The 26059-nt window shown below is 46.6% G+C and overlaps 1 protein-coding gene across 2 annotated transcripts in view; it reads left to right on the top strand.

Annotated features, from left to right (window-relative positions):
- Positions 1-26059, top strand: part of LOC141048586 (uncharacterized) — a 142787-nt gene that overhangs the window by 93941 nt on the left and 22787 nt on the right. For both annotated transcript variants that reach the window (XM_073544309.1, XM_073544310.1), the window contains exon 5: positions 16137-16231. In XM_073544309.1, coding sequence (XP_073400410.1) covers positions 16137-16231 — 95 coding nt within the window. The remainder of the gene's footprint in view (positions 1-16136; positions 16232-26059) is intronic.

Raw genomic sequence — 26059 nt, 5'->3', positions numbered from 1 at the left:
AAGGTGAACCATCTTAGAGAACCTATCACAAATCACCCAAATAACAGTCATCCTTTGAGAGACAGGCATATCAGAGATGAAATCCATTGAAATATGGGTCCATGGCCTCTTGGGGACAGGCAAAGGCATCAACAACCCACTAGAGCGAGAACACTATTTAGACCGGGAGCATGTCCCACAGGACTGCACAAAAATCCTGACATCACGAGACAAGGAGGGCCACCAAAAAAAACCGACTCACCAGATCTCTAGTACCAAAAATACCTGGATGACCAGCCAAAGCAGAGCAATGAACTTCAGACATCACTCTTCTTCCACTGGTCAGGAACATACAACTTTCCACTGGGACAACGCTCAGGTTTGTCCTCCTGGAACCTTCCAGAGCACGTCTCAAATCGGGCGAGATGGCAGAAAGAACTACCCCTTCGCCTAAGATGGTAGCAGGCTTGGTCACCACAGGAGAATCAGCAAAGAAGCTCCTAGAGAGGGCGTCTGCCTTGACATTCTTCGTTCCAGGAAGAAAAGAAACCACAAAATCAAAACGTGTAAAAAAACAAGGCCCACCTAGCCTGTCTAGGGTTCAAGCGCTTAGCCGACTCTAGGTAAATCAAATTTCAAATTCTTGTGGTCAGTGAGGACCACGACTTGATGCTTAGCTCCCTCCAACCAATGTCTCCACTCCTCAAATGCCCATTTCATGGCCAACAGTTCCCGATTCCCCACATCATAGTTACGTTCAGATGGAGAGAACTTTCGGGAAAAGAAAGCACAGGGATTCATTTTAGATGTTACAGGATCCTTTTGGGATAAAACAGCTCCTGCACCAATCTCAGAAGCATCCACCTCTACCTGGAATGGAAGTGAGACATCAGGTTGCCGCAAAACCGGGGCGGAGGGGAATCTTCGCTTCAGCTCCTGAAAGGAAGAAACAGCCTCCGGAGACCAATTTAACACATCAGCACCCTTCTTAGTCAAATCAGTCAATGGCTTGGCAATACTAGAAAATTTTGCTATAAATTTCCGATAAAAATTAGCAAAACCCAAAAACTTCTGGAGGGCCTTGAAAGAAGTGGGCTGAACCCAATCGTAAATGGCCTGTACCTTGGCCGGGTCCATTTCAATAGTTGACGGGGACAAAATAAATCCCAAAAAAGAAATCCTCTGTACTCCAAAAAGGCATTTAGATCCTTTGACATACAGGGAATTCTCCCTCAAGATCCGGAACAGTCCGAATATGTTCCACATGAGAATCCCAATCCTTGGAGAAGATCAAAATATCATCCAGATAGATAATCAAAAATTTATCGACAAAATCTCGGAAAATATCGTTCATGAAGCACTGGAAGACAGAAGGGGCATTAGTGAGCCCAAAAGGCATCACCAGGTACTCAAAATGTCCCTCCGGAGTATTAAACGCCGTCTTCCATTCATCCCCATGCTTAATGCGAATAAGATTATACGCCCCCCTGAGGTCAAGCTTGGTAAACCAGCAAGCACCTTTAACTCTGGAGAATAAATCAGGGGTAACGGATACTGATATTTAACAGTAATTTTGTTGAGGGCACGATAATCAATACAAGGTCATAATGATCCATCCTTTTTGGCTACGAAAAAAAAACCCGGCACCTAAGGGTGACGAGGATTGTCTAATATGACCCTTCTCCAACGCCTCCTTAATATAGGATCGCATAGCCTCGTGCTCGGGTACAGATAAATTGAAGAGCCGACCCTTGGGAAATTTACACCCCGGGCTCAGTTCAATTGCACAGTCATAACTCCTATGAGGAGGCAGAGACGCAGACTCATTCTCACTAAATACATCATAAAAGTCTGCCAAATAATCAGGAACATCATGCGACTGAGGAGAGGTGGAAAACACCGGAGCGTCACTAAAGGCACACCGACAACCCCAACTCACCACAGACACAGATTTCCAATCCAAAACTGGATTATGAATTTGTAACCAGGGAAACCCCAGAACAATAGTATCATGCAGATTATGCAACACCAAAAATCTGCAATTTTCTTGATGGTCTGGGGCGACCCGCATTACCACCTGGGTCCAAAACTGAGGTTTATTTTTAGCCAAAGGAGTAGCATCAATCCCCCTCAAAGGGATAGGCGTCTGTAGAGGTGTCATCGGAAATCCACAACGTTTAGCAAAATCCAAGTCCATTAGGTTTAGGGCTGCTCCCGAATCCACAAAAGCCTTGGCGGAAAATGTGGACAGGGAGCAGATCAGAGTAATAGCCAGAAGAAACTTGGGTTGAACACCCCCAACAGAAAACGTGTGTGCAAAGCGTTTCTCTCGTTTAGGACAGACAGAAATAATATGCGAGGCATCTCCACAGAAAAAACACAACTTATTACGCCTTCTGAACTCCTGATGCTGCTCTCTGGAAAAAACTCTATCACATTGCATAGGTTCAGACATTTGTTCAACAGGTGGCAACAGCTCTCGTGCAGCTTTGCGTTTGCGCAAACGCCGATCAACCTGAATGGCTAATGACATAGAATCGTCAAGACCAGAGGGAACAGGAAATCCCACCATAGTATCTTTTACGGCTTCTGACAACCCCTTCCGAAAGAGAGCAGCCAAGGCATTATCATTCCAGGTAGTAAGTACTGCCCACTTTCGGAATTTTTGACAGTACAATTCTGCAGACTCACGACCCTGGTTCAATGCCAGCAGGGTCTTTTCAGCCTGATCAATGGCATTAGGTTCGTCATACAACAACCCCAAGGCCTGAAAAAATGCGTTCACATTAGTCAGAATAGGATCATCTGGTTTCAAAGAAAACGCCCAATCCTGGGGATCGCCACGCAGCAAAGAGATGACAATTTTAACCTGCTGCGCGGAGCTCCCTGACGAGTTAGGCTTCAAGGCAAAAAATAATTTACAATTATTTTTGAAATTCAAAAATTTAGACCGATCCCCAAAAAATACATCAGGTGTAGGAATCTTTGGTTCAGCAGCATGTGAATGAGCAAGGTAGGCGGACATTCCCCGCACTTCCGCAGCGAGCTGCTCCACACGATCAGACAATTGCTTTATCTCCATTGAGAGAAAAAAAAAATTCCCCCTACGGCCTCAGAGATATAGAGGAAAAAATATACACACTTTTTTTTTTTTTTTTTTGACAATTCTTTCCTGCTACTGAGTACCCTAGGATCTGCGGTATGGCAGGTGATTCTGTTATGAATGAGTCACCGTAGGAGGCAAAAACAGAAATACAAGCTAAGTCCAGAAAACCAGAGAAGTTGGCAACTATCAGATTGCAGACCCCTGAACCTATCAACACAACTAGCAGTAGTCGTGGGGGGTTCCTACAATGCCCTAGACCCCTCGATCACAGCCGGAGAATTAAATAGGCCTAAAGAAAGAAAGGGGAAATCTAAACTGCCCCAGAGCAGACCCCAAAGCAATAGGCAGCCCCCAACATACAATGACGGTGAAGCAAGATGAAAACACTAACACAGACAGAAAGATAGACTGAGCAAAGACGGGGCCCCAAAACTACCTAGATAGGAAAGGACAGGAAGGCTGCTGTCTGCAATCCGCCAAAACCCTATCAAAGACATAAGCCAACAAGCTGACATGAAAAAGGCCCTGAAGCAGCTAGGCTTCAAAAACTAAATCAGCACTCAGGTATTTTCAGAAGACAGAGCTAAAGGAATTCAGCACACCCCAGCAGGGAATGGCAGAAATACAGAAAAACAAAGCAAAACAAAGTCAAAGCACAATGCAAAAGGCCGAGCAGCAAACTTAGCTTTAGAGGAGCAGGAATTCAGACTGGTCTCCAAGGATCCCACAGAGAAATCACCCGCAGGGCAGAAGGGCGTCGGCAGCCTTATATCCAGTCAGTAACTCCACTCAGCCAGTCATCATCATCAGCCTCAGGTGTTTGATAATCAGGCTCACTACCTTTCTTTACCAGAAGAGGGAGTTCCTCGGGCCTCAGTAATGAAGGGGAAAATGAACTCACAACAAGGAACCCTGACTACTACAGTTCCTTCAAGCTGGAGTTCCTTGCCATAGTCTGGGCTGTGACTGAATGATTCAAGCATTACCTAGCTTCAGCCAAGTTTACCATCTTCACGGACAACAACCCGTTGACTCACTTGGAAACTGCAAAACTAGGTGCACTGGAGCAGCGATGGATGTCTCGGTTGTCTAACTATGAATTCACCATCAAGTACCGAGCAGGGCACAAGAACGCCAATGCTGATGCACTGTCCAGAATGCCTAATCTGCCAGATGCAGGAGAAGACCCTGAGACACTTGAAGAAATCGAGTTACCTGCCTTCCACCGGCCAATTGCGGCCCAACGTGCCCAAGGAGTGAGAAACAGACGGTGTGGCTTGAAAGAGGCCACCCTAAATCCACTGCCTCATCATGACTGGGCAGAAACGCAGGATAGCGACCCCGCAGTCCGCCTGGTGAAGGAGCTACTGTCACAAGCTGACTCACGCCCAGAGTTGGATGCTCCTGAAGAAACCCAACAGTTGTAGAAGGAAAGAGGTCGGCTGTTCATCTATGAAGGAAAGCTGTGTCGGAGGAGTATCAATGCCCGCACTCATGAGTTGGTCTGGCAGGTAGTAGTCCCAAAGAGAGAAGCATCAATGGTCTTGGAAGCACACCATAATGGAGCTGGACACTTCGGATGGAAGAAGTTGGAAGCCTTGCTCCGGGAGAGATTCTACTGGGCTGGTATGAGGAAAGCCATTGAAAATTGGTGCCGGGAGTGTGGACAATGCAACCTGCACAGAAAGGACCGTAAAAGCCAGCGAACTCCTTTGCAGCCAATAATAACCAAACAGCCACTTGAATTGGTTGCCCTGGACCATGTGAAGCTGGTCCCAAGCCGTTCAGGCTACATTTATGCTCTTACCATCGTTGACCACTACTCAAGATTCTTGGTAGTTGTGCCTGTCAAGGATCAAACAGCCAGGACAGCAGCCAGAGCCTTCCAACAGCACTTTTGTCGACCACACGGATACCCCGAGCGAGTGTTTACAGATCAAGGTCCAGCCTTTGAGGCGGAAGTGTCCTGTAACTTGTATGGTTGCAAGAATATCAGGACAACACCGTACCATCCACAAACCAATAGCATGTGTGAAAAGATGAATCAGGTGGTGATCGACCTACTGGAGACCTTGCCTTTGGAAGAGAGGAATCTGTGGCCAGAGAAGTTGCCAGATCTGGTAGACCTCTACAACCACATTCCTGTGAATTCCACCAACTGCACTCCAGCCTACCTAATGAGAGGCCTGGTAAGCTGCCTATTGATTTGGATATGGGAGTCCTTACACCTGAGGTGACATCACCAGATGCTGACTGGGACACAGAGAGGCAGCAACAGTACAGAAGAGTACAAGAGTGTGTAGAAAAGAGTCTAGCTCAGGCAAGACAAAAACAAGAAAGGTACTACAATCACCATGCACCTGCAGTTCCCTTGTCACCAGGAGAACAAGTCCTCAAGAGGAAAAGAAGGATGCATAAATTAGATGACCAATGGGAAGCTGAACCCTACACCATCTTGCCATTGAACTTCGATAACACCAAGGTGTGCCTTATCAGTAAGGATGGGGGAGAAACCTCAGCAGCGGTATCAAGAGATCATCTGAAATTGTGCCCTGACCAGTTAAAAGAGAGAATGGAAGAGCAAAACAACATCCAACCCATAGACAAGGAAGAAAAGGTCAGCACTGTACTTGGAGAATTCCCTGTAAATTGGACTAGAGCAAATAATGCCATAGTGGTGCCAGTTTTGACCTTTCCCCAACTGGTAGTACAAGAAGTGACTCAAGAGAACTCTAAAAATCAGGAGGTTCAGGTAGCAGATGCCACACCAGCAGTGGAGCCAGAGAATCCGTGCCCTGCCAGTGGTGAATCTGTCATACCCATGGTGAGTCTAAGAGTCCGTAGACGGCTACTACCCAGTTTACCCACACCAGTGTTACGCAGGTCTGTCCGTAGTACCCAAGGTATTCCACCCCTAAGGTTCCGCATATAGATAAGTTTTGTAAATGTTAATCTGTAAATATGCAACGTTTCAAGTTTTGTGCCTACAGAGACTCTGTAAGACTTTTTGGATATTTTATTTTGTTTCAATGGACAATTGGACCACAGGACTGTGTGGTCAAAGCTCTACTTGTAAATAGTTTACCAACTTGCTCAGGAATTGGACCATGGACATTGACGCTTGGACTAATCGTCATCAGGACTATTTTTGAGCTTTGGAATTTTCTTTTTTTGTGTTTTTTGTATTTTTCACTCTTGGAAATCTTGTTATACTTATAATTGTTCATATGTTTACATGTTTTCTCTTCAGTCTGGGAGTACTGAATTGCACTAGGGGGGAATGTGGCACCCCCAGGAGTATGGTCGCCACAGTGGCATTGCCTTCCTCCTAGGGAGTGTGATGTCATGCTTGGAAGCAATAAAGGATCTCTCTGACAGTTAACCACAACACACAACACAGTTCTCATTCCAGGCCAGCAGAGGGAGCTCTGCTGAACCAAAACTGGGGGAAGAGCTACGCTCTGGGGGCCAGGAAGGGAAAATTAGGAGTTCGTGTGAGGAGGGCAACGTGTGTGGATGTGGAGGAGAAGAGCTGGGAGATTGAGCAGAGAGTTCAGGCTCATTCCCAGCTATAGCGCATGATCTGGAGCCCGGTCTCCAAGGCTGTACAGACACTGATGGTCCTGCAACACAAACCGGAGGAATAGGAAGCTGTAAATGCTCTATTCCCACATAAGACTCGGAGGCACAACAGCGATGTGTGAGCCAGAAGAAGAAGGCTACAGCTGTCTGCCATAGGAGGGAGTTCTAAAGAGAATAAGCAAGTGGAACTTCGGTGTAACACAGTGCTGCAAGTACCTAAAAATAAGCGCTAGGAAGGAGACTACACAACCCTTCTGCACAGAGAGATTCCTAAGTTGCTTCAAGGCTAGCCAGCTTCTGTGCCATCTGTAATCTGGACCCTGGACTGCATTTGCCAAGCAAAGTAAAGTTAAAGAAACTGCACCCTGTTGTGTCCTTGCCTTCTTCCTGCAACCCCGTCAGCACTGCTTCATCCCTGTGCCAGACACTGCACCCTCTTCCTCAACACCTATCCTCACTGCCCTGGGATTACTGCCCTACCTGTGGAGGGCCACAACCTCATAGCTGCACCACACCATCTGTCTCAGAGGATCTGTTTGCAGCGTCGGCTTAATATTTTCATTGCCGAACACCACAGGTGGCGTCACGAATCATTCACTCATAAACTTTATTCCATCACTTAGCCACTTTTACATGGGCGCCTAAGGCCACGGACCGGGTCACCGCTGCTGTGACATTCCCCTTTGAGAGTCCGGCCCGGTACCGAGTACCCCACTGCCCTGGAGGGTGACCCATCTGCAATAACCCTTTGCTCCTCTCCTAATTAGCAGGGATACTGTTGTCTGTTACCGTTATGGATGCTGCTCAGTTCCCTGCCCTGCTGCGTAGTCGTACATGCGTGTGTGGCTCCGCTGCTTTGCAAGACCACCCACTGGTGCGGTCCCTGGCTGCTGCTGTGGAAAGCAATCCGTAGGTATAGGTCCTTTCCATTATGTATGGCTTACCACATGTGTTCAGGCTTGCAGCTCTCGCCAGGTGTCCTCTGCAATGCTGATTTCTGTTTGGCCTTGCTTAGGGTGCGTACGGCCACACCTGCCCTGTGGAGCGTTGCCAGAGCTTCGCATTGAGTTCCTGAACCTAGCCATGTGAGTGTGTGTTCAGCTCCTGCTCTGATTCTGATCAGTTCTGAGGAGCTGTTGCTCTTCGTCCCTGTGTGAACTGTGTCTTGTTTGTCCGCCTGCTCTGGGGGCAGAAATACCCAGACCACCCTTCCTGGAGGCTGCATATCCAGGCCCATCTATGTTGTGTCTTGTTTCCTGAATCCTGGATCTATCCCTGGATCTGACCCTGTTTGAACTGTGTCCTCTGTGTGATGTTCCTGAGGTCCCTCCGTGTCTTGAACCCTGTGCCCAGTGACTGTGACTCTTTGCTACCTGATTTGCTGTGATTTAAACTGGGTTCATCTTGGAAGTAGGAGTCCGGTGTGTCCGTTGAGTTTCTGCTACTCTGTGCTCAGCTGGGGATTTGGTGCAATTCCCTGCCGGTTCCAGTCCAACCCGGCGGAGTTTGCACCATACTTCTTGGGTTCCTTTCTAGGTCGCTGCCAGATGTCCAGAGGCTGATGACCGTGGCCTCTCATCCGGAGCCTGATGACCGCGGCCTGATGTCCGGTGTCTGACGACCTCTTCCAGATGTGCTGTGCCTGATGTCCTCTGCCAGGTGTTTGGATCCTATGCTTCCCTGCCCGATGTCCGGAGCCTGCCGATCGCTGCCAGTGGTCCGGAGCCTGATGACTGCGGCCTGATGTCCGGAGCTGATGTCCGCAGCCTGATGTCCGGAGCCTGTCGATCGCTGCCAGATGTCCGGAGTCCAATGCCAGTGTGCTGGTGCTCTATCTGAGATCCGAGTCCTGATGCCCTGCCTTTGTCCTGATGTCCAGTCCATGTTCCTGGTGTTCCTGATGTCCGTGTTCTTGGTGTCCTGATGTCCGTGATCCTGGTGTCCTGATGTCCGTGATCCTGGTGTCCTGATGTCCGTGATCCTGGTGTCCTGATGTCCGTGATCCTGGTGTCCTGATGTCCGTGATCCTGGTGTCCTGATGTCCGTGTTCCTAATGCTCTGCCTGTGTCCCGATGTTCCGCCAATTCCCTGAAGTCCACCCAGTGACGTCCTTCTGGGATCGGTATCTGATGTTCTCCTGCTGAGCCAGTGCTACGCCTGAGGCCTGAGAGAGAGGCCGCCCTAGTATGCCCGTGCCAGAGGATCCTGGACTGCATCAACCCGTGATGACTCCTGCCATCGTCTGACGTCTGTCCTGGGTATGTGTCTGATGTTCTCCTGCTGAGCCAGTGCTATGCCTGAGGCCTGAGAGATAGGCCGTCCTGATATGCCCATGCCAGATGACCCTGGACTGCATCAACCCGTGATGACTCCTGCCATCGTCTGACGTCTGTCCTGGGTATGTGTCTGATGTTCTCCTGCTGAGCCAGTGCTATGCCTGAGGCCTGAGAGGCCATCCTGATATGCCCGTGCCAGATGACCCTGGACTGTATCATCCCGTGATGACCCCTGCCATCATCTTAAGTCGGTGTCTGATGTTCTCCTGCTGAGCCTGTGCTATGCCTGAGGCCTGAGGAAGAGGCCGCCCTAGTATGCCCGTGCCAGACAACCCTGGACTGCATCAACCCATGATGTCCTCCTTCCTTCGTCTGTTATCCTGAGACGTTTACTCTTCCCTGATGTGCGGAATCGGGAGCCTGGCATTATGTTCTGTTTATGTACTTTGTTTTGACTTTGAGCAAACTTTATGTCTATACCTGAAGTTGTGCGGTGTCGTGTTGTTCTGCCTCCTCGTCCACATGCTCGGCTGCCACAGACCCCGGTCGCTACTCTTCCCTAGTCCGGGTAGGCCCGGGTCCCCCCTGTGGTCCAGTGGGTCCACATTCCATCCCCACCTGGGACGCTCGCCCCACGTTGGCGTGGTCGGTCAACGTGGAGGCGACGGCTCGGCCGCGATCGCGGGCGCAGTCGTGACAGAAATAATATTGTGCAATAATCTCACTGAAATGGGGCTACATTCTTGACTTGGTTGAAGCCTTTTCCAGCCTTTAACAGCTTGTTTGATGAAAGAGAACTTTGTTGCATCAGCCCACCCAAATAGTTGAAAGAAAAAGGCTATTCCCCATAGTTTCCATTGCGCCGATGTACCCGACTCCCCTCTTTCCTTGAGCCGAACCAAATATTCCATCGACACTTCGCCTCTTGCTCGGTCGCACTTATCGACTGGCCTACCCTGAATTAATGAGCACCACTCCTCCCAAGCCTTATCATAAACCTGCCAGGTAGCCGGTGTAATGGAGGCGCGGTTTAAGGGCATCAGTGATTGGCCACTGTGTCCCATAGGGATGGTGGACACTGAATACCCGAAAGTTGCGCATTGGGAAGCTGGACTCTGAAGGCCTGCCAAACGGAAGATAACAGTGAGATTATCGTCTACCTCTGCCACTAAAGTGGTTCGACACCAGATATTGTTTTCCAAACATAGCAGCTCTAGCCGGCATAAAAGAGCGAGTATGGGCAAGGATGTAGCTGACATATGGTTCAAGCTCTTTCCGATTCTCATGTTTTTCGTTTGAAATTGAATGTTCGCATTTCTCAACTGAGTATCTCATATCTCAACTGAAGCTACTATTGCAAAAATTTCCCAAATGGCTGGATCGCGCCCCCAGCTTGATGTGGTCCATAGCTCCAGCCAGCTGCCTTTGCACCATTGGTTTTTGTAGATTGCTGCAAAACCCTCTTTGTTGCACCCCCCTACTGCCAGCCTTATGTCTTTGCTTGATGATTCTTTTGCTATGACACATGTATGGCTGTTGTATGATTGCAGGAACGTTTTCCAGACTAATAAGTCGGCTTTTAACTAGCGAGTAAACCTAATTCTGGGGCCGGGCTGGGAAATGCCCTTGGTTGCCAAAGATTAACAGCGAGAGAAAGCTCTGCCGACCGGCATTACCTGGCTGGCAAATGTCCGTAGACCCAGTAAGGCCTGTATCTGTTGGACCGTGATCTTTTTTACTTTACAGAAGCCTTCCAACATCTGCATCAAATTGGTGTCTATTTCTATACCAAGGAAAGGCAGTACATTACATGGTCCGACTGTTTTTATGGTGATAGTGGTACGCTGAAATACCGTGATATAAATTAAAATTTTTCTAGTAGGAAGGAGCAGAGTTTTTTTGTCTTTAGGGCCGACGAACAAAAAATCGTCGAGGTAATGAATCACGGAGTTGCTGCCTGTTTCGTAACGGACTACCCAGTCCAGGAAATTACTGAGTAGCTCGAAATAGTGACACGAAATGGAACATCCCATAGGCAAGCACATATCAAAGTAATAGTGCTCGTCCACCTTGCATCCTAATAGGTGGAAACATTTGGGGTGCATGGGTAAAAGGCGGAATGCTGATTCTATGTCTGATTTAGCTAGCAGGATGCTGGGCCCGGCTGCGCGGACTAGTTCTACCGCCTTGTTGAACGACGCATAAGTCACGGACGCTTCCTCTGGGGGGATAGCGTCGTTAACTGATTTGCCTTTTGGGTGTGACAAATGATGTATAAGACGATATTTACTGGGTTCTTTTTAGGAATAATGCCTAATGGCGATATTTTGATATTTTTGAACGGCAGCGAATTATAGGGGCCTGCCATTCTACCTAGTTCGACCTCCCTTTTGATTTTTTGATTCAAAATTTCAGGGAATTTACGAGCGGATTTTAGGTTATCGGCCAGGTTTGGTGTTCTACTGAATTTGTAGGGGATAAAAAAGCCGTCTGTAAAGCCGGAGTGTAGTTGCTGTGTCGCTTCTTTATTGGGGTAGAGGTCTAGCCATGGGCCCATCGTGGTTACGCTCACTGGGGTTGCTTGCCGCGTATGCGCTCTGTTTGCCTGACGAGTACAGCTTGCAGCTGGATGTCTCCCCCTCCCCCCGCACGCTGAGCAGTCTTGTCTACATCTACATGACACGTGGAAACAACAGTTTTCCTCGTTAAATAGCCATAGTTTTCGTACGACCAATGAGTGTTGACCTGCGGAGTAGTTAGTGCTCGCAGATGAAAAGGGTGGCTGCTTCTGTGACCGCATCAGTCGCAACCACACATCTGTCGCTTTTACTCCCCAGCCTAAATAGGACTGCAGGGCCAGCCGCCTGTGGAACTCCTCGTCATATCAACGCCAGGCGGAACCGCCATGCAATTTCTACGAATTATATATCAGATCTTGATATATGTCATTCGGAGCAGCATTCCAGATGCTTCTGGCCCATAATGCAGCCCAGAACTGCAAATGCCTGTAACCAGTTATTCACTGTTTGTGCTATTTTTGGTCTGTTTCTATCATATACCCATTCGCATCTTTCCTTATCTACGGTCTGTTGGTTGACTCACGTGAAGTCATTATTTCCCTCTACTCCTCTTTGGTCAGACCTCATCTGGAATATTGTGTCCAGTTTTGGGCACCACATTTTAAAAAAGACATCAACAAACTGGAGCAAGTTCAGAAAAGAGCGACCAGAATGGTGACCGGTCTTCAAACCCTGTCTTATGAGGAAAGGTTGCAGGATTTGGGAATGTTTAGTTTGCAAAAGAGAAGACTGAGAGGAGACTTAATAGCTGTCTACAAATATCTAAAGGGCTGTCACATTGAAGAAGGATCAACTTTATTCTCATTTGCACAAGGAAAGACTAGAAGCAATGGGATGAAACTGAATGGGAGGAGACACAGATTAGATATTAGAAAAAACTTTTTGACAGTTAGAGTGATCAATGAGTGGAACAGGCTGCCACGAGAAGTGGTGAGTTCTCCTTCAATGGAAGTCTTCAAACAGAGGCTGGACAGACATCTGACTGGGATGATTTAGCGAATCCTGCTTTGAGCAGGGGGTTGGACCAGATGGCCCAGGAGGTCCCTTCCAACTCTACGATTCTATGATTCTATGACTGACAATAATTACCATATATCGACATAATCGTTATTACATATTTTATGTCGAGTCTCTTGATCTATGTGTGCACCTAGCGGACTGAATCCACAGGAAAAGGCATGTTTGTGTAAGCTCGCTGACTGTAGTGTTCTATTGTCTGTTGGACCACATGGTTGCGTTAAGTTTTTGAATTAGCTCCTTAATCGCTGAGGCTAGCACATTCTCCCTTGTGTTAACACCGTTACACATTGATTAATCATTGGCTTTGCAACACTCACCGCTGTGTGACGTAGGAGGAGTGACATCCGATGATGGAGGAACTCCGGCTCCCGATGGCGCAGGAGGAGTGATGTCCCAGGATGGAGTAACTCCGGCTTCCGCTAGGGTGATGGTCAGGTTATTGCGTAGGCTGGAAGTCCAGGGAGATTGTGAAGTGTCTCCCTGGCTGATAGCTGAAGTTGAAGCGTGTGACTGCTGGCAAATGTCGTGAGCTCGAGCCTGAGTGAAACCAAGTAATGGTGGAACTCCGGCTCCGTCCTTTCCCCTCTTTTTACCCCCCTCCACCCCCACTTTACGCCGCCTCTCAAATTTAGCAGCCGCGATCTCATGCTCGCTTTTCTTTTTCAGCCCACTTTGCGCCGCCTCTGTGCACACATTTAGCAGCCACCAAGCGTTGATTGGTGACGCAGTTCACTGATCAACACTCGTGCTCGCTTTTCTTTCTCAATCCCCTATGCGCCACCTCCGTGCGCACATTCGGCAGCCGCCGAACTTTGATAATTAACGCAGTTGACTTATCAGAGCTTGTGCCTGCTGTTTTAGAACTTACTTTCGCCACCTCCTTGCTCACATCCAGCAGCCGCCGAACTTTGATAGGTGTAACATTTCACTCATCAGAGCTCGTGGCTGCTGTTTAACACTTTTCTTTTTACAGGCATTTTTTTCTCCCTATTTGCTTTTTTTCTTTTAGCTTTTTCTTTTTAGACAAAAGTTTACATCAAAAACTATCCCCTCCCCACACACACAAACAGTTAAAAATAAAGTACTTGACACAAGCACCACATTCATAAAAAAAAAAAAAGTCCTGCCCATCCGTCCCAACAGTGCTATTCACTGGAGGAGGCATATGCTTTCCTTGCCTCCGAAACTGATAGCGAGGGAGAGGATCCCACATTTCTTTCTCAGATTCTTCATCCTCATCCTCTTCCTCCTCGGGTCCTGTGAAACCGCCACGCAGACGTCCCAGGACAGAAGATGAGGCAACACCCACCATTCCAGAAGATGAACCAGCGCACCCCATTGCGGACCCTATATGGACCTTGCCCCCTGAAAATTACGAGCCACTGATTCCTTGTATTTTTTGGAAGAATCAGGACTCCAGTTTGACACCACCGGCCTCAGAGAACTACCCTTTTTCAAAGTCTTTTTCTCTGAGGATTTTCTTAACCTCATGGTGGGCCAAACTAATTTATATGCTCGTCAATTTTTGGCACAAAACCGTGATTCATCATTTTCTAACTGGTCTCCTGTAGAGGCAGTTGAAATGCAGTTTTGGGACCTGGTCCTTCACATGAGGATCCTGAAGAAGCCAGAACTTTGTGTTGATGTTCCGATTGGTCATGGCCCGGAGGCGTTTTGAGGCCATCCACAAATTTCTGCATTATACCGATAATGCAGGGTGTCCCCACGAGATGACCCCAACTTTGACTATCTGTTCAAAGTTCGGGTGGTCATCGAAAACTTCAACAAAAAGTTTGACGTGTATGTGCCCTAAAGGGACATCTGGATGAGTGCTTAAGTCATTTTAAGGGAAGGCTCAGATTCTGTCAGTAGCTGCCTAGCAAGAGGGCCAGGTACAGAATTAAACTCTACAAACTGTGTGAGAGTACCTCAGGGTACACCCACAGGTTTAGAGTTTACGAATGAAAGGACACCAGGATTGAACCTCCTGAATATCTCCCTGTCCTGGGAGTGAGTGGGAAAATTGTGTGGGATTTGGTGCACCTGCTGCTGGATAAAGGTTATCACCTCTACTCCGATAACTTTTATACCAGCATCCCACTTTTCAAATCCCTCTCTGCGCGAGGTATCACAGCCTGCAGTACTGTCCACAAAAATCAGCGAGGCCTCCCAAAAATGCTACTTGGGCAGATGCTCAGAAGGGGTGACAGCAGAGCCCCATGTAGCGACCACCTGCTGGTGGTCAAGTACAAGGAAAAAAGGGGATGTCCTTTTATTGAACGCTATACACGGTGATGGCACCGCCCTCGGCACTGTACGAGGTAACTCTGCACAGGTCAGCAAACCGGACTCTGTACAGAGGTACAACAAAAACATGGGGGGCGTTGATCTCTCCGATCAACTCCTCCATCCGTACAGAACTTTGAGAAAGGCCAGGGTGTAGTACAAAAAGCTGGCCGTGCACATCGTATAAATGGCAAAGCTCAACGCTTTCCTGCTGTCACAAAGTGCAGGCCAGACCGCTACGTCGTACCTTCAGTTCCAGGAGGTAGTGATTAAGGCCTTAATCTTTGGAAACCAGAAAGGCCCCAGTACTTCCAGAACTGAAGGTGCTCGAATCGTACCAGGTCAGCATTTCCTGGGGGAGGTCCCGCAAACTGGAAAAAAAAGGAAGGTCGCAAAAGAGGTGCTGTGTTTGTTACAAAAGGGGAATACAAAATGACTCCATTTATCAATGCGACACCTGGCCTGTGTGTGAAAGATTGCTTCAAACTGTACCACACCTCCATGCACTTCTAATTTACTTACTAGTTTCCAATATGATGTCACTTGTTTTTTATTTTACTGTTTAGGCACATCCGGGGCTTTGCAAACGGAACATGACGCCCGCAGACCATTCTATCAAAGTCTGCATTCCAAAACGTCACTACTTCCCTTCCGAGCACCGACATGTGCCCAAACAGTAGTTTTTTTTCCCCACAAATGGGGTATTTGCATATTCAGGACAAATTGGACAACAAACGTCTCCTGTTACCCTTGGGAAAATAAAAATTTGGGGACTAAAGGATCATGTTTGCTGAAAAAATATGATTTTTTATTTTCACGGATCTATGTTATAAACTTCTGCGGAGCACTTTGGGTTCAAAGTGCTCACCACACATCTAGATAAGTTCCTTGGGGTTCTAGTTTACAAATTGGTGTCACTTGTGGGGGGTTTCCACTGTTTAGGCACATCAGGGGCTCTCCAAACACGACATGACGTCCGATCTCCATTCCAGCCAATTTTGGTTTGAAAAAGTCAAACGGCGTGACATATGGTGTATCAGCGTACTCAGGAGAAATTGCACAACAACTTTTGGAGTCCATTTTCTCCTTTTACCCTTGTGAAAATAAAAGAAATTTTGCTAAAAGATCATTTTTGTGACTAAAAAGTTAAATCTTCATTTTTTCCTTCCATGTTGCTTCTGCTCCTGTGAAACACCTGAAGGGTTAATAAACTTCTTGAATGTGGTTTTGATCGCCTTCAGGGGGTAAAGGGATTAAATAACACATTTGGGCCATTCTGTGTAGTCACTGTGGGTCTGTCTTCTACAGATAAATCCAGTGAGGAAGAAATGGAGAAATGTTCCAGTCCTTTACATGCCAAGGATTATCCAGAGAAAAATCAGAATGCCCCAAAGGAACATGAGGTAGATGGAACTAAGAAATGTTAATTACGATAGTGTTACATGATTTTTTTAATATATATTTAGAGAGGTAATAATACTAGTTACAAATCAGTGCTGTCATTTGTACTTCTTTCCTAAGCGAATGTGGCTGACAATGGGCACAGATGCAGTGCACACCAAAACTTAGTTATACTAGATTCAAATCCAACTACGTAACAAAAATCAATAACAAAATTGTTGTTTTTAACGCCTTTCACCCCCACCCCCGCAGCAAAAAGGTAATACAAGCTAAATAATCATTTATTTTTCCATCAGGTATTTTTTTGTTTTTCAGAGGTATTAAAATATACAACAAAAAAATCAAACACACATATATAATGTTAAATTGTTGGTTATGCTTGCTAAGGTTAAATTTTCAGTTTTACCCTGAAGTTAACAACTTCAGCATTTTAAATTTATTTTTTCATCTTTTTTTTGTTAGTTTGGCGTTAACAGTTGTTTAGTTTTACAAATTTGTCGTAACACTGAGGCGAACAACAAGTACTACAAATTTTTACTAAATATTAACATTTACTCTCATTTAAAAACCACATAAACCAATTTAAGAGGGTGACAGCATAGTACAACCCTTCACCCCCCCTCCCCACAGTGTAACTTATCAGTGGTTAACAGACAAAGAAGTAAGATTGATTTACAGATACAGAGCTATCTATTGTAGTGCTTTTTGGTAAACAACTTTTTTCATTTTACCTTGAGAGCAAGCAATTTAGAGTTGACCCTGTGAAAAACTCAGGCTGTCCAAATTGATGCCGACAACTTTAAGTGATTGACCTTGTGTTTTGTTTATAGTCATAACAAATGCAAGTTGGATTGGGAACTGCAGACTCTTAAATTGTAAGGTTCCTTACACTTGCCAGTCCTACTCTAACATGAAAACCACAGAAAGAGGAAAGAATCCTCCAATATTTGAGAAAAAAACAAAATGTCAGGAACACCGCACTGAACTTGCTCACTGAGCCAGTGGGCGTGTCCTGAGTAAAGCGAACAGTGCTCAAAGATACCTGTGGAGCGGGCAGCAGCCGAGTAGATGCGTACTTGAGAGCCGCAGGACCTGAAGCATGTGACTGCTAGGGGCGTGGCCTAAACTCCTCAGAGCTAGGAGCTGCAAGATAACTCCTAGCAGGGTAACTGCGAGATAAAGTTACCAGGGGGCATAGACAGGGAGAATAGTCAAGACGTAGCCAATGAGTCACACACAGAGATAGCTGCAAAGGTACAAGAGGGGCGAGCAGAGAGTAGTCAGGTCACAGGCAATGAGTCATACACTGAGATAATAACGCAGTACAAAATCAACAGGCAAACTCACAACGGGAAACAGAAGCGGGTCAGAACCATATAAACAAGCTATAGCAACAAACAGGCACACAGGGGTCAGCACACTAGGCCAAAGGCAAAAGTATAACTGGCAGGGATTGAAGCTTCCCAGGGGTTTAAGAAGCTCTCCCAGAACCAGAAAGAGGCCACAATCATTAACCCCAGGTGTGCAGGTCAAAACCTGCACCGAGCTCCAGACATTAACCCCAGGTGTGCAGCTCAAAGACCTGCACTGGGATCATGACAGTACCCCGCTCTCAACGGGGGGCCTCTGGACCCCCAGGCTTCCCCGGGTACTTGGCATGGAAAGCCCGAACCTGGCGATCTGCATGTACCGAGCGAGCAGGGACCCATGAGCGCTCCTCTGGTCCATATCCCTTCCAGTGGACCAGGTACTGCAAAGAGCGGCGCACCCGCCGAGAGTCCACAATATGTCCGACCTCATACTCCAATTGACCCTCCACCAGCACTGGAGGAACAACAGACTCAGAGTTCTCTTTGACAGATCCTGCGGGTTTCAACAGAGATTTAAGGAACACACTGGATATTTTTAAGGAGGCGGGGAGACGCAACATATATGCCACTGGGTTGACTATCTCCATAATCTCGTACGGACCAATGAACTTTGGTCCCAACTTAGCTGATGGTACCTTTAAGTTGATGTTACGTGTGGCGAGCCAAACCTCTCCCACCTGAAACATGTCTCCCGAGGCTCTCTTTTTGTCAGCAAAATATTTGTATCTCCCCTGGGCCCGAGAGCTATTACGCCGGACTTCAGCCCAGAGATTTTTTAACCGTTGAACGGACCCCTCTGCCCCTGGACAACCGGAATCCACCCGAGAAAACTCCCCAAAATGCGGATTAAACCCATAGTTAATCAGGAATGGGGACATGTTGGTGGACTGACTCACACGGTTGTTAAAAGCGAATTCAGCCAACGGTAATGCATCACACCAATCCTCCTGTCTGGCGGAGGTCAGACACCTGAGAATTTGTTCCAGGGATTGATTGGTGCGTTCTGTCTGACCTCTCCGGGTGATATGCCGACGAGAAGGAGAGTAAGATGCCCAATTTCATACAGAACGCCCTCCAAAATTTGGCCACAAACTGCACACCTCTGTCAGACACAACATTCAGGGGTACCCCATGCAATCGGACCACATGCTGCACAAACAACCTTGACAATGTTTCTGCTGAAGGTAATGCTGCCAAGGGAATGAAATGGGCCTGTTTAGAAAACCTATCCACCACCACCCAGATCACGGTATTGCCCCTGTAAGGAATAAATCCATGGAAAGATGAGTCCATGGCCTATCAGGAACTGGTAAAGGTATGAGTTCCCCAGCCGGTCGGTTATGCAAGCTTTTGGAACGGGCACACATGCCACAAGCAGAAACAAATTCCTTGACATTGGACCTTAATGAAGGCCACCAAAAACCCCTGGCTACTGCCTCTCTAGTGGCCGTGATACCTGGATGAGTACTCAACCTAGACTCATGAAACTCCTTCAGAAGTCTAGGCCGCAATGAATCTGGAACAAACAGTTTATCCCCTGGCCTGGTTGCCGGAGCTAGGGCCTGAGCCCTTCGAATATCTTGTTCCAACTCAGTTGAGACCCCCGCCACTACCACCACTGGGGGAAGAATGGAGGACGGCGGCTCAGGGGGAGACACTGGATCAAAACTTCTGGACAGGGCATCCGCTTTAACATTTTTGGACCCCGGTCGAAAAGTAATGGAGAACTGAAATCGTGAAAAAAGTGACCAACGGGCTTGTCTAGGAGTAAGCCTCTTAGCAGATTCAAGGTATGCCAAATTTTTGTGATCTGTGACAACCGTGATAGGGTGAGCCGCCCCTTCCAAAAATTGCCTCCATTCCTTAAACGCCAGCTTGACCGCAAAAAGTTCCCTATTGCCTACATCATAGTTTTTCTCAGCTGAAGAGAACTTCTTGGAGAAGAAGGCACAGGGTTTGAGATTGGTAAGGGTGGCCGGACCCTGGGACAGCACATCCCCCACCCTCACTTCAGAAGCATCACCTCCACAATGAATGGTTTGGACGGTTCAGGTTGTACCAACATCGGGGCAGACATGAAACATTTCTTAATCGCTGAGAAGGATTCCTTAGCGAGTACAGACCAATTTTTTACATCAGCGCCCTTCTGGGTAAGATCCGTGAGTGGTTTAACCACTTGTGAGAAACCTTTAATGAACCTCCAGTAATAGTTCACAAATCCTAAGAAGCGCTGGAGCTCCTTGAGATCTCGAGGCTGAACCCAGTCAGCGATCGCCAGCACCTTCTTAGGATCCATACGAAACCCCTCACAGGACACAATCAACCCCAAAAAAGACAGCTCCTGTACAAAAAATGAACATTTTTCCAATTTAGCGAACAATTGGTTCTCCCTGAGTCTCTGGAGAACTGTCTTTAGATGTTGCAAGTGAGATTGACTGTCCGGGGAATACACCAAAATGTCATCCAAATAAATAATAACAAAACGGCCTATCAGATCAGAAAACACAACATTGATGAAATTTTGGAAAATAGCGGGTGCATTAGTTAACCCAAACGGCAGTACCAGGTTCTCAAAGAGTCCTTCTGATGTGAGGAATGCAGTTTTCCACTCGTCCCCTTCCCGAACCCTTATCAGATTGTAGGCCCCCCGCAGATCTAACTTGGAGAACCATTGGGCCCCAGCTAACTGGTTACATAAGTCTGGGATGAGGGGAAGCGGGTAAGAGTTCCTAACCATTATCTTGTTCAGTTCCCGGAAGTCGAGGCACGGCCGCAAACCACCATCTTTTTTCTTCACAAAGAAGAACCCTGCTGCCACAGGTGACACAGAAGGCCTGATATGCCCTTTGCGGAGACTCAGCTATGTACTCCTTCATGGCTTGGCGCTCAGGCCCAGACAAATTGAACAATCGAGCCTTAGGTAACTTGACTCCAAGTACTAAATCAATGGCACAATCGTAGGGTCTATGTGGTGGCAGCGCCTCAGCCTCACTTTCGGGAAAAAAAGTCTTCGAAATCCTTCAGGTACTCCAGAATACCTTCCAGACCGACAGATGACACAGACACGGATTTAACAGCGTTAACAAGATGTCCCAGGTTACCACATTTATTATTGCATCCCCATTGAGTGATTTCCCCTGTAACCCAATCAATGGTAGGATTATGGCGTTGAAGCCAAGGCATCCCCAGTACCAGTCCTGCAGGCAAGTTATCTAGCACAAGACAACTTAGTTTTTCCACATGAGTGGAACCCACTTTTAGAGAAAAAAGTTCAGACCTGCAACAGATACCGTCTTGGGTATGAGGCGACGAGTCAATTGCCACAAGTTTAACAGGATCGTGAAGCCTGACTGTCCCTATCTTATTAAGAGTCATAACCTTGGTATCAATCAGGTTCACAGCAGAACCGCAGTCAATAAAAGCAGTAGTCTGAACAGGACCATAACCAAGTTCCAGTTCCACCTGCAGCACCATTTTTGCACATGAGGAAAATTGTACCTGAAGGTCTGGGTAGCCTCCTCGACTACTACCCAGACCTAGTCATTTCCCGCCATCTTGGAGGATGACGGACAGGAGGGGCAGTCCTTCTTCCAATGTCCAGATTTCCCACAATAGAAGCACAACTGCTTTTCCCGGCGGCGTCTTCTTTCCTTTCCCTCACAGGTGACAGCGCTCACCTCCATAGCCATAGGAAGAGTCCGGGTCTCATCTCCACTTAAGAATAATGGTGTTTCCTGTTGCATAATGCCTCTAGCCCGCAGCCTGCGATCCATGCGAACCGCTTGGATCTTGGCATCCTCCAGGGAGTCAGGCGGAGGAAGAAGTGCCAAAGCATCCTTCAGATGTTCACACAGGCCTCTGTGGAACAGTCCCCGAAGGGCGGCATCACTCCAGGAAATCTCGGCTGCCCTACGTGTGAATTCGGTACAGAACCATTCGGCCGAGTGCTCCCCCTGACAGACACTCATCACCTTGTCCTCAGCCAACCGCACTCTATCAGGCTCATCATAAATAAGCCCTAAGGCTTCAAAAAACGCATCCACAGAATTCTCTCAGGGGCAGAAGAGGAAAGCGAAAATGCCCAGGCTTGTGGGGACCCCCTAAGCAGGGACATCACCACCCCCACCCTCTGTTTCTCATCCCCAGAGGAGCAGGGTCTCAAAGAGAAAAAGAGCTTACAGCCCTCCTTGAATGCCCTGAAATCATCCTTGTTACCAGAAAATGTATCTGGCAATTTAACCGGGGATTCGGGTGGGACTAAAATGACATCTCTATTCCCCACCTGCTGGAAGCCTGTGGAAAGCACCCCCTGAACTGAGTCCTCCACCCGCCATTGGGACTGGGCCAGAGCTTGGTGTTCCAAACTAAGCTTCTGCTGCGACTGAGTCAAGCATTTCACCTGCTCAGATAAAGCACACATTGGGTCCATGCTGCAGAAGTGAGGAGAGAAAAAAAATTGTAGGCCAGTTATAATGTCAGGAACACCGCACTGAACTTGCTCACTGAGCCAGTGCGCATGTCCTGAGTAAAGCGATCAGTGCTCAAAGATACCTGTGGAGCGGGCAGCAGCTGAGTAGATGCGTACTTCAGAGCCGCAGGACCTGAAGCACGTGACTGCTAGGGGCGTGGCCTAAACTCCACAGTGCTAGGAACTGCAAGATAACTCCTAGCAGGGTAACTTCGAGACAAAGTTACCAGGGGGCATAGACAGGGAGAATAGTCAAGACGTAGCCAATGAGTCACACACAGAGATAGCTGCAAAGGTACAAGAGGGGCGAGCAGAGAGTAGTCAGGTCACAGGCAATGAGTCATACACAGAGATAATAATGCAGTACAAAATCAAGAGGCAAACTCACAACGGGAAACAGAACCGGGTCAGATCCATATAAACAAGCTATAGCAACAAACAGGCACACAGGGGTCAGCACACTAGGCCAAAGGCAAAGGTATAACTGGCAGGGATTGAAGCTTCCCAGGGGTTTAAGAAGCTCTCCCAGAACCAGAAAGAGGCCACAATCATTAACCCCAGGTGTGCAGGTCAAAACCTGCACCGAGTTCCAGACATTAACCCCAGTTAACAGTGTGCAGCGGACCCAAGTAAAATGGCAACTGCACAGGTGCAATAATACCTAACGAAACAGCCAGCCTACAATCAGGGATTGGCCATGTGGCACACCAGTGCAAAAAAATAATCCGTATGTGGCAATGTTCACACAGGGATTGCAGAGCATATGGTTCACAGCCTCTTAGTAACACCATATAGGGGGGCTGCCCAGTGCTAACTATAATGCATCCCGTGTGAACAGAGGCCACGGTTACAGAACCATTTGGGCCCAACTGCACCCTGAAAAGATAAAAAGTGCACAAAAACATCAATATATGTAAGGTATTGGTTAATATTATGGCCATAATACGTAAGCTGGCAAACTAACGTCAAAGTTCCTTACATTTGCCAGTCCTACTCTAACATGAAAACCACAGAATGAGGAAAGAATCCTCCAATATTTGAGAAAAAAAACAAAACAGGCAGAGATGCTTATTTGTATAGACAGGCCTCAATACAAATGCACTAACAGGGTGAAGCGGACCCAAGTAAAATGGCAACTGCACAGGTGCAATAATACCTAATGAAACAGCCAGCCTACAATTAGGGATTGGCCGTGTGACACACCAGTGCAAAAAATTATTGCACCTGTGCAGTTGCCATTTTACTTGGGTCCGCTGCACCCTGTTAGCGCATTTGTTTTTTTCTCAAATATTGGAGGATTCTTTGAATACTCAAACAATGAGAGATGACATCATCCCTAACCTGTGAATGATGGTCTGAATGACGGTAAGGGTTGGGGTTATGGTTGAGCTAAAGTTGGGTTGGGCTAGGGATAGGGTTGAGCTAAAGTTAGGGCTGGGCTAGGGTTAAGGTTAGTGTTGGACTATGGTTGGGCTAGAGTTAGGGTTGAGCTAAAGTTAGGGTTGGGTTAGGGTTAAGCTGAAGTTAGCGTTGGAGTAAGATTAGGGTTGAGCTAAAGTTAGCGTTAGGTTAGGGTTGAGCTAAAGTTAGGGTAGGGTTGGGTTAGGGTTGAGATAAAGTTAGAGTTGGTCTAGGGTTAGGTTGGGCTAGAGTTAGGGTTGAGCTATATTTAGGGTTGGGCTAGGGTTAGGGTTGGGTTAACATTAGGGTTGGGCTAAAGGTAGGGTTGGATTAGGGTCGGGCTAAAATTAGGGTTGGGCTAGGGTTTGTCTTTTGGTTATGGCTGAGATTACGGTTAGGGTTGTGATTAGGCTTAGGGGTGCGTTGGGGTTAGGGCTGTGGTTAGGGTTATGGTTAGGGATGGGGGTTAGGGGTGTGTTGGGGTTAGAGTTAGAAAATGGGGGGTTACACTGTTTAGGTACATCAGGGGATCTCCAAACGCAACATGCGCCAAATTTCCAGCCAATTTTTCGTTCAAAAAGTCAAACGGTACTCCCTTCCTTCTGAGCCCTGCCATACACCCAATGGTGGCTTTCCCCCACATACAGGGTATTGGCGCACTCAGGAGAAATTGCACAACAAATTTTGTGGTCCATTTGTTCCTGATACCCTTGTGAAAATACAAAAATTTGGTTCCAAAGTAAACTTTTTGAGAAAAAAGTAAAATGTTGATTTTTTTTTTTCCTTCCACACTGCTTTAGTTCTCCTGAAAGGTTAATAAACTTCTTGAATGTGGTTTTGCACACCTTGAGGGGTGCAGTTTTTAGAATGCTGTCACTTTTGGGTATTTTCTGTTATATTGACCCCCCCAAACTCACTTCAAATGTGAGGTGGTCCCTAAAAAAATGGTTTTGTTTGAAAAATGAGAAATCGCCGGTCAACTTTTAACGTCCTAACAAATAACATTGTTTCCAAAATTGTTCTGATGTAAAGTTGATATGTGCGAAATGTTATTTATTAACTCTCTGATTTAAGCGTACAAAAATTGTTAAATTTTCTAAATTTTTGCCAAATTTCAACTTTTTTCATAAATATCATCAATTTTTTTCATAAATAAACGCAAGTTATATTGAAGAAATTTTACCACTAACATGAAGTACAATATGTCACGAAAAAGCATTCTCAGAATTAGCGGGATCTGTTGAAGCATTCCAGAGCTATTACCTCATAAAGTGACAGTGGTCAGAATTGTAAAAATTGGCTTGATCATGAAGTTCTAAATTGGCTCTGTCACTAAGGGGTTAAAGAAAACTGGCTGCCACAGGTTTTGCACATACTATTTATTGATCACAACATATAGAGTAATTCATTGTTTACAATGCCATAACTTAGCATTTTGCAGCATAACCTTTTGCCCCACACTGACACGGCATTGAAGCCACTAGGGTATTCAAAACATCCTGAGGGATGTATTTCCAAATATGTAAACAATTCAACTTTATGCTATGGGTACGGGCCCCAATTCGGCACCCTAACTCATCCCAAAGGTGCTCTATAGGGTATAAATCAGGTATTTGCTTTAGCATTGCAACAGGCGAGCAATTTTCTTTGCTAATCAATTTTTGAATAAAATGGAAGTGTGCTTAGGATCATTGTCTTAGGATCATTGCTACAATTTCCAGCCCCTGCCTACTTTAGTTTTACCATGTTGCAGCATTACATTCTCCAGTATATCCTTGTACATGGTAGTGTTCATATTGCCATCAATCCTATGCAAAGGGCCAATGGCAGATACAGAAAAGCAGGCCTAAATCATGGCATTGCCACCACCATGTTTCACTGTAGGTGTTTGGTATCTTACATCATTATGTATTACAATTGGGCAGTGTATATAGTGCTTGCCATCACTACCAAACAGATTGAACTTGGATTCATCTGACCACAACACCTTTGACCAATCTGTCTCTTTCCATTGACTGTGATCTTTGGCAAACACAAGTTGGACCTTCCAGTTCTTTTCAGAGATGAAAGGCTTCTTGATTGGAACTCGTGCATTCAACCCTACTACTCTTAGCCATTGCACAACAGTTTGGCGGCTCACTTTGCCCACATATTTTTTGTTCATTTCGAGTGAAATCTGTACAGCACTTTTATGGACATCAGATACTGACTTTTTCTTAATAATGTGATCAACTTTAGTGGACGTTTTCCGTGATTGTCCACTTCTAGGTTTGTCAGCTGTTTCATATCCTTCTTTTTCTTTCTTTATTTTTGTGACACTTGACTCTGAGAACAGCTGAATTCCATAGCTACCTCTTTTTGTCTTTTGCCTGACTTCATTCTCATAACAATAAGCTTCCTGACATCTGGTGATAAGTTTGTCTTGGTCTTTTCCATGTTTAACTGAAAAACGCATGAAAGAAAACTAGGCTACATTTGACTACCCATGGCAAAATATGCAAAACATTTGGCCCAGCAAATGTTGAGAACTAACACATAAAGGGCTAAAGCAATGTCAAACATAATTTTCATCCTTATAGCTGAAAACCGTT

Source organism: Dendrobates tinctorius, unplaced genomic scaffold, assembly GCF_039654945.1.
Source record: "Dendrobates tinctorius isolate UK_male_01 unplaced genomic scaffold, ASM3965494v1 ptg000137l, whole genome shotgun sequence".
In the NCBI taxonomy this organism is placed as follows: Eukaryota; Metazoa; Chordata; class Amphibia; order Anura; family Dendrobatidae; genus Dendrobates; species Dendrobates tinctorius.
The sequence above is the reverse complement of the archived record's forward strand: the minus strand, read 5'-3'. Positions and strand labels throughout refer to the sequence as shown.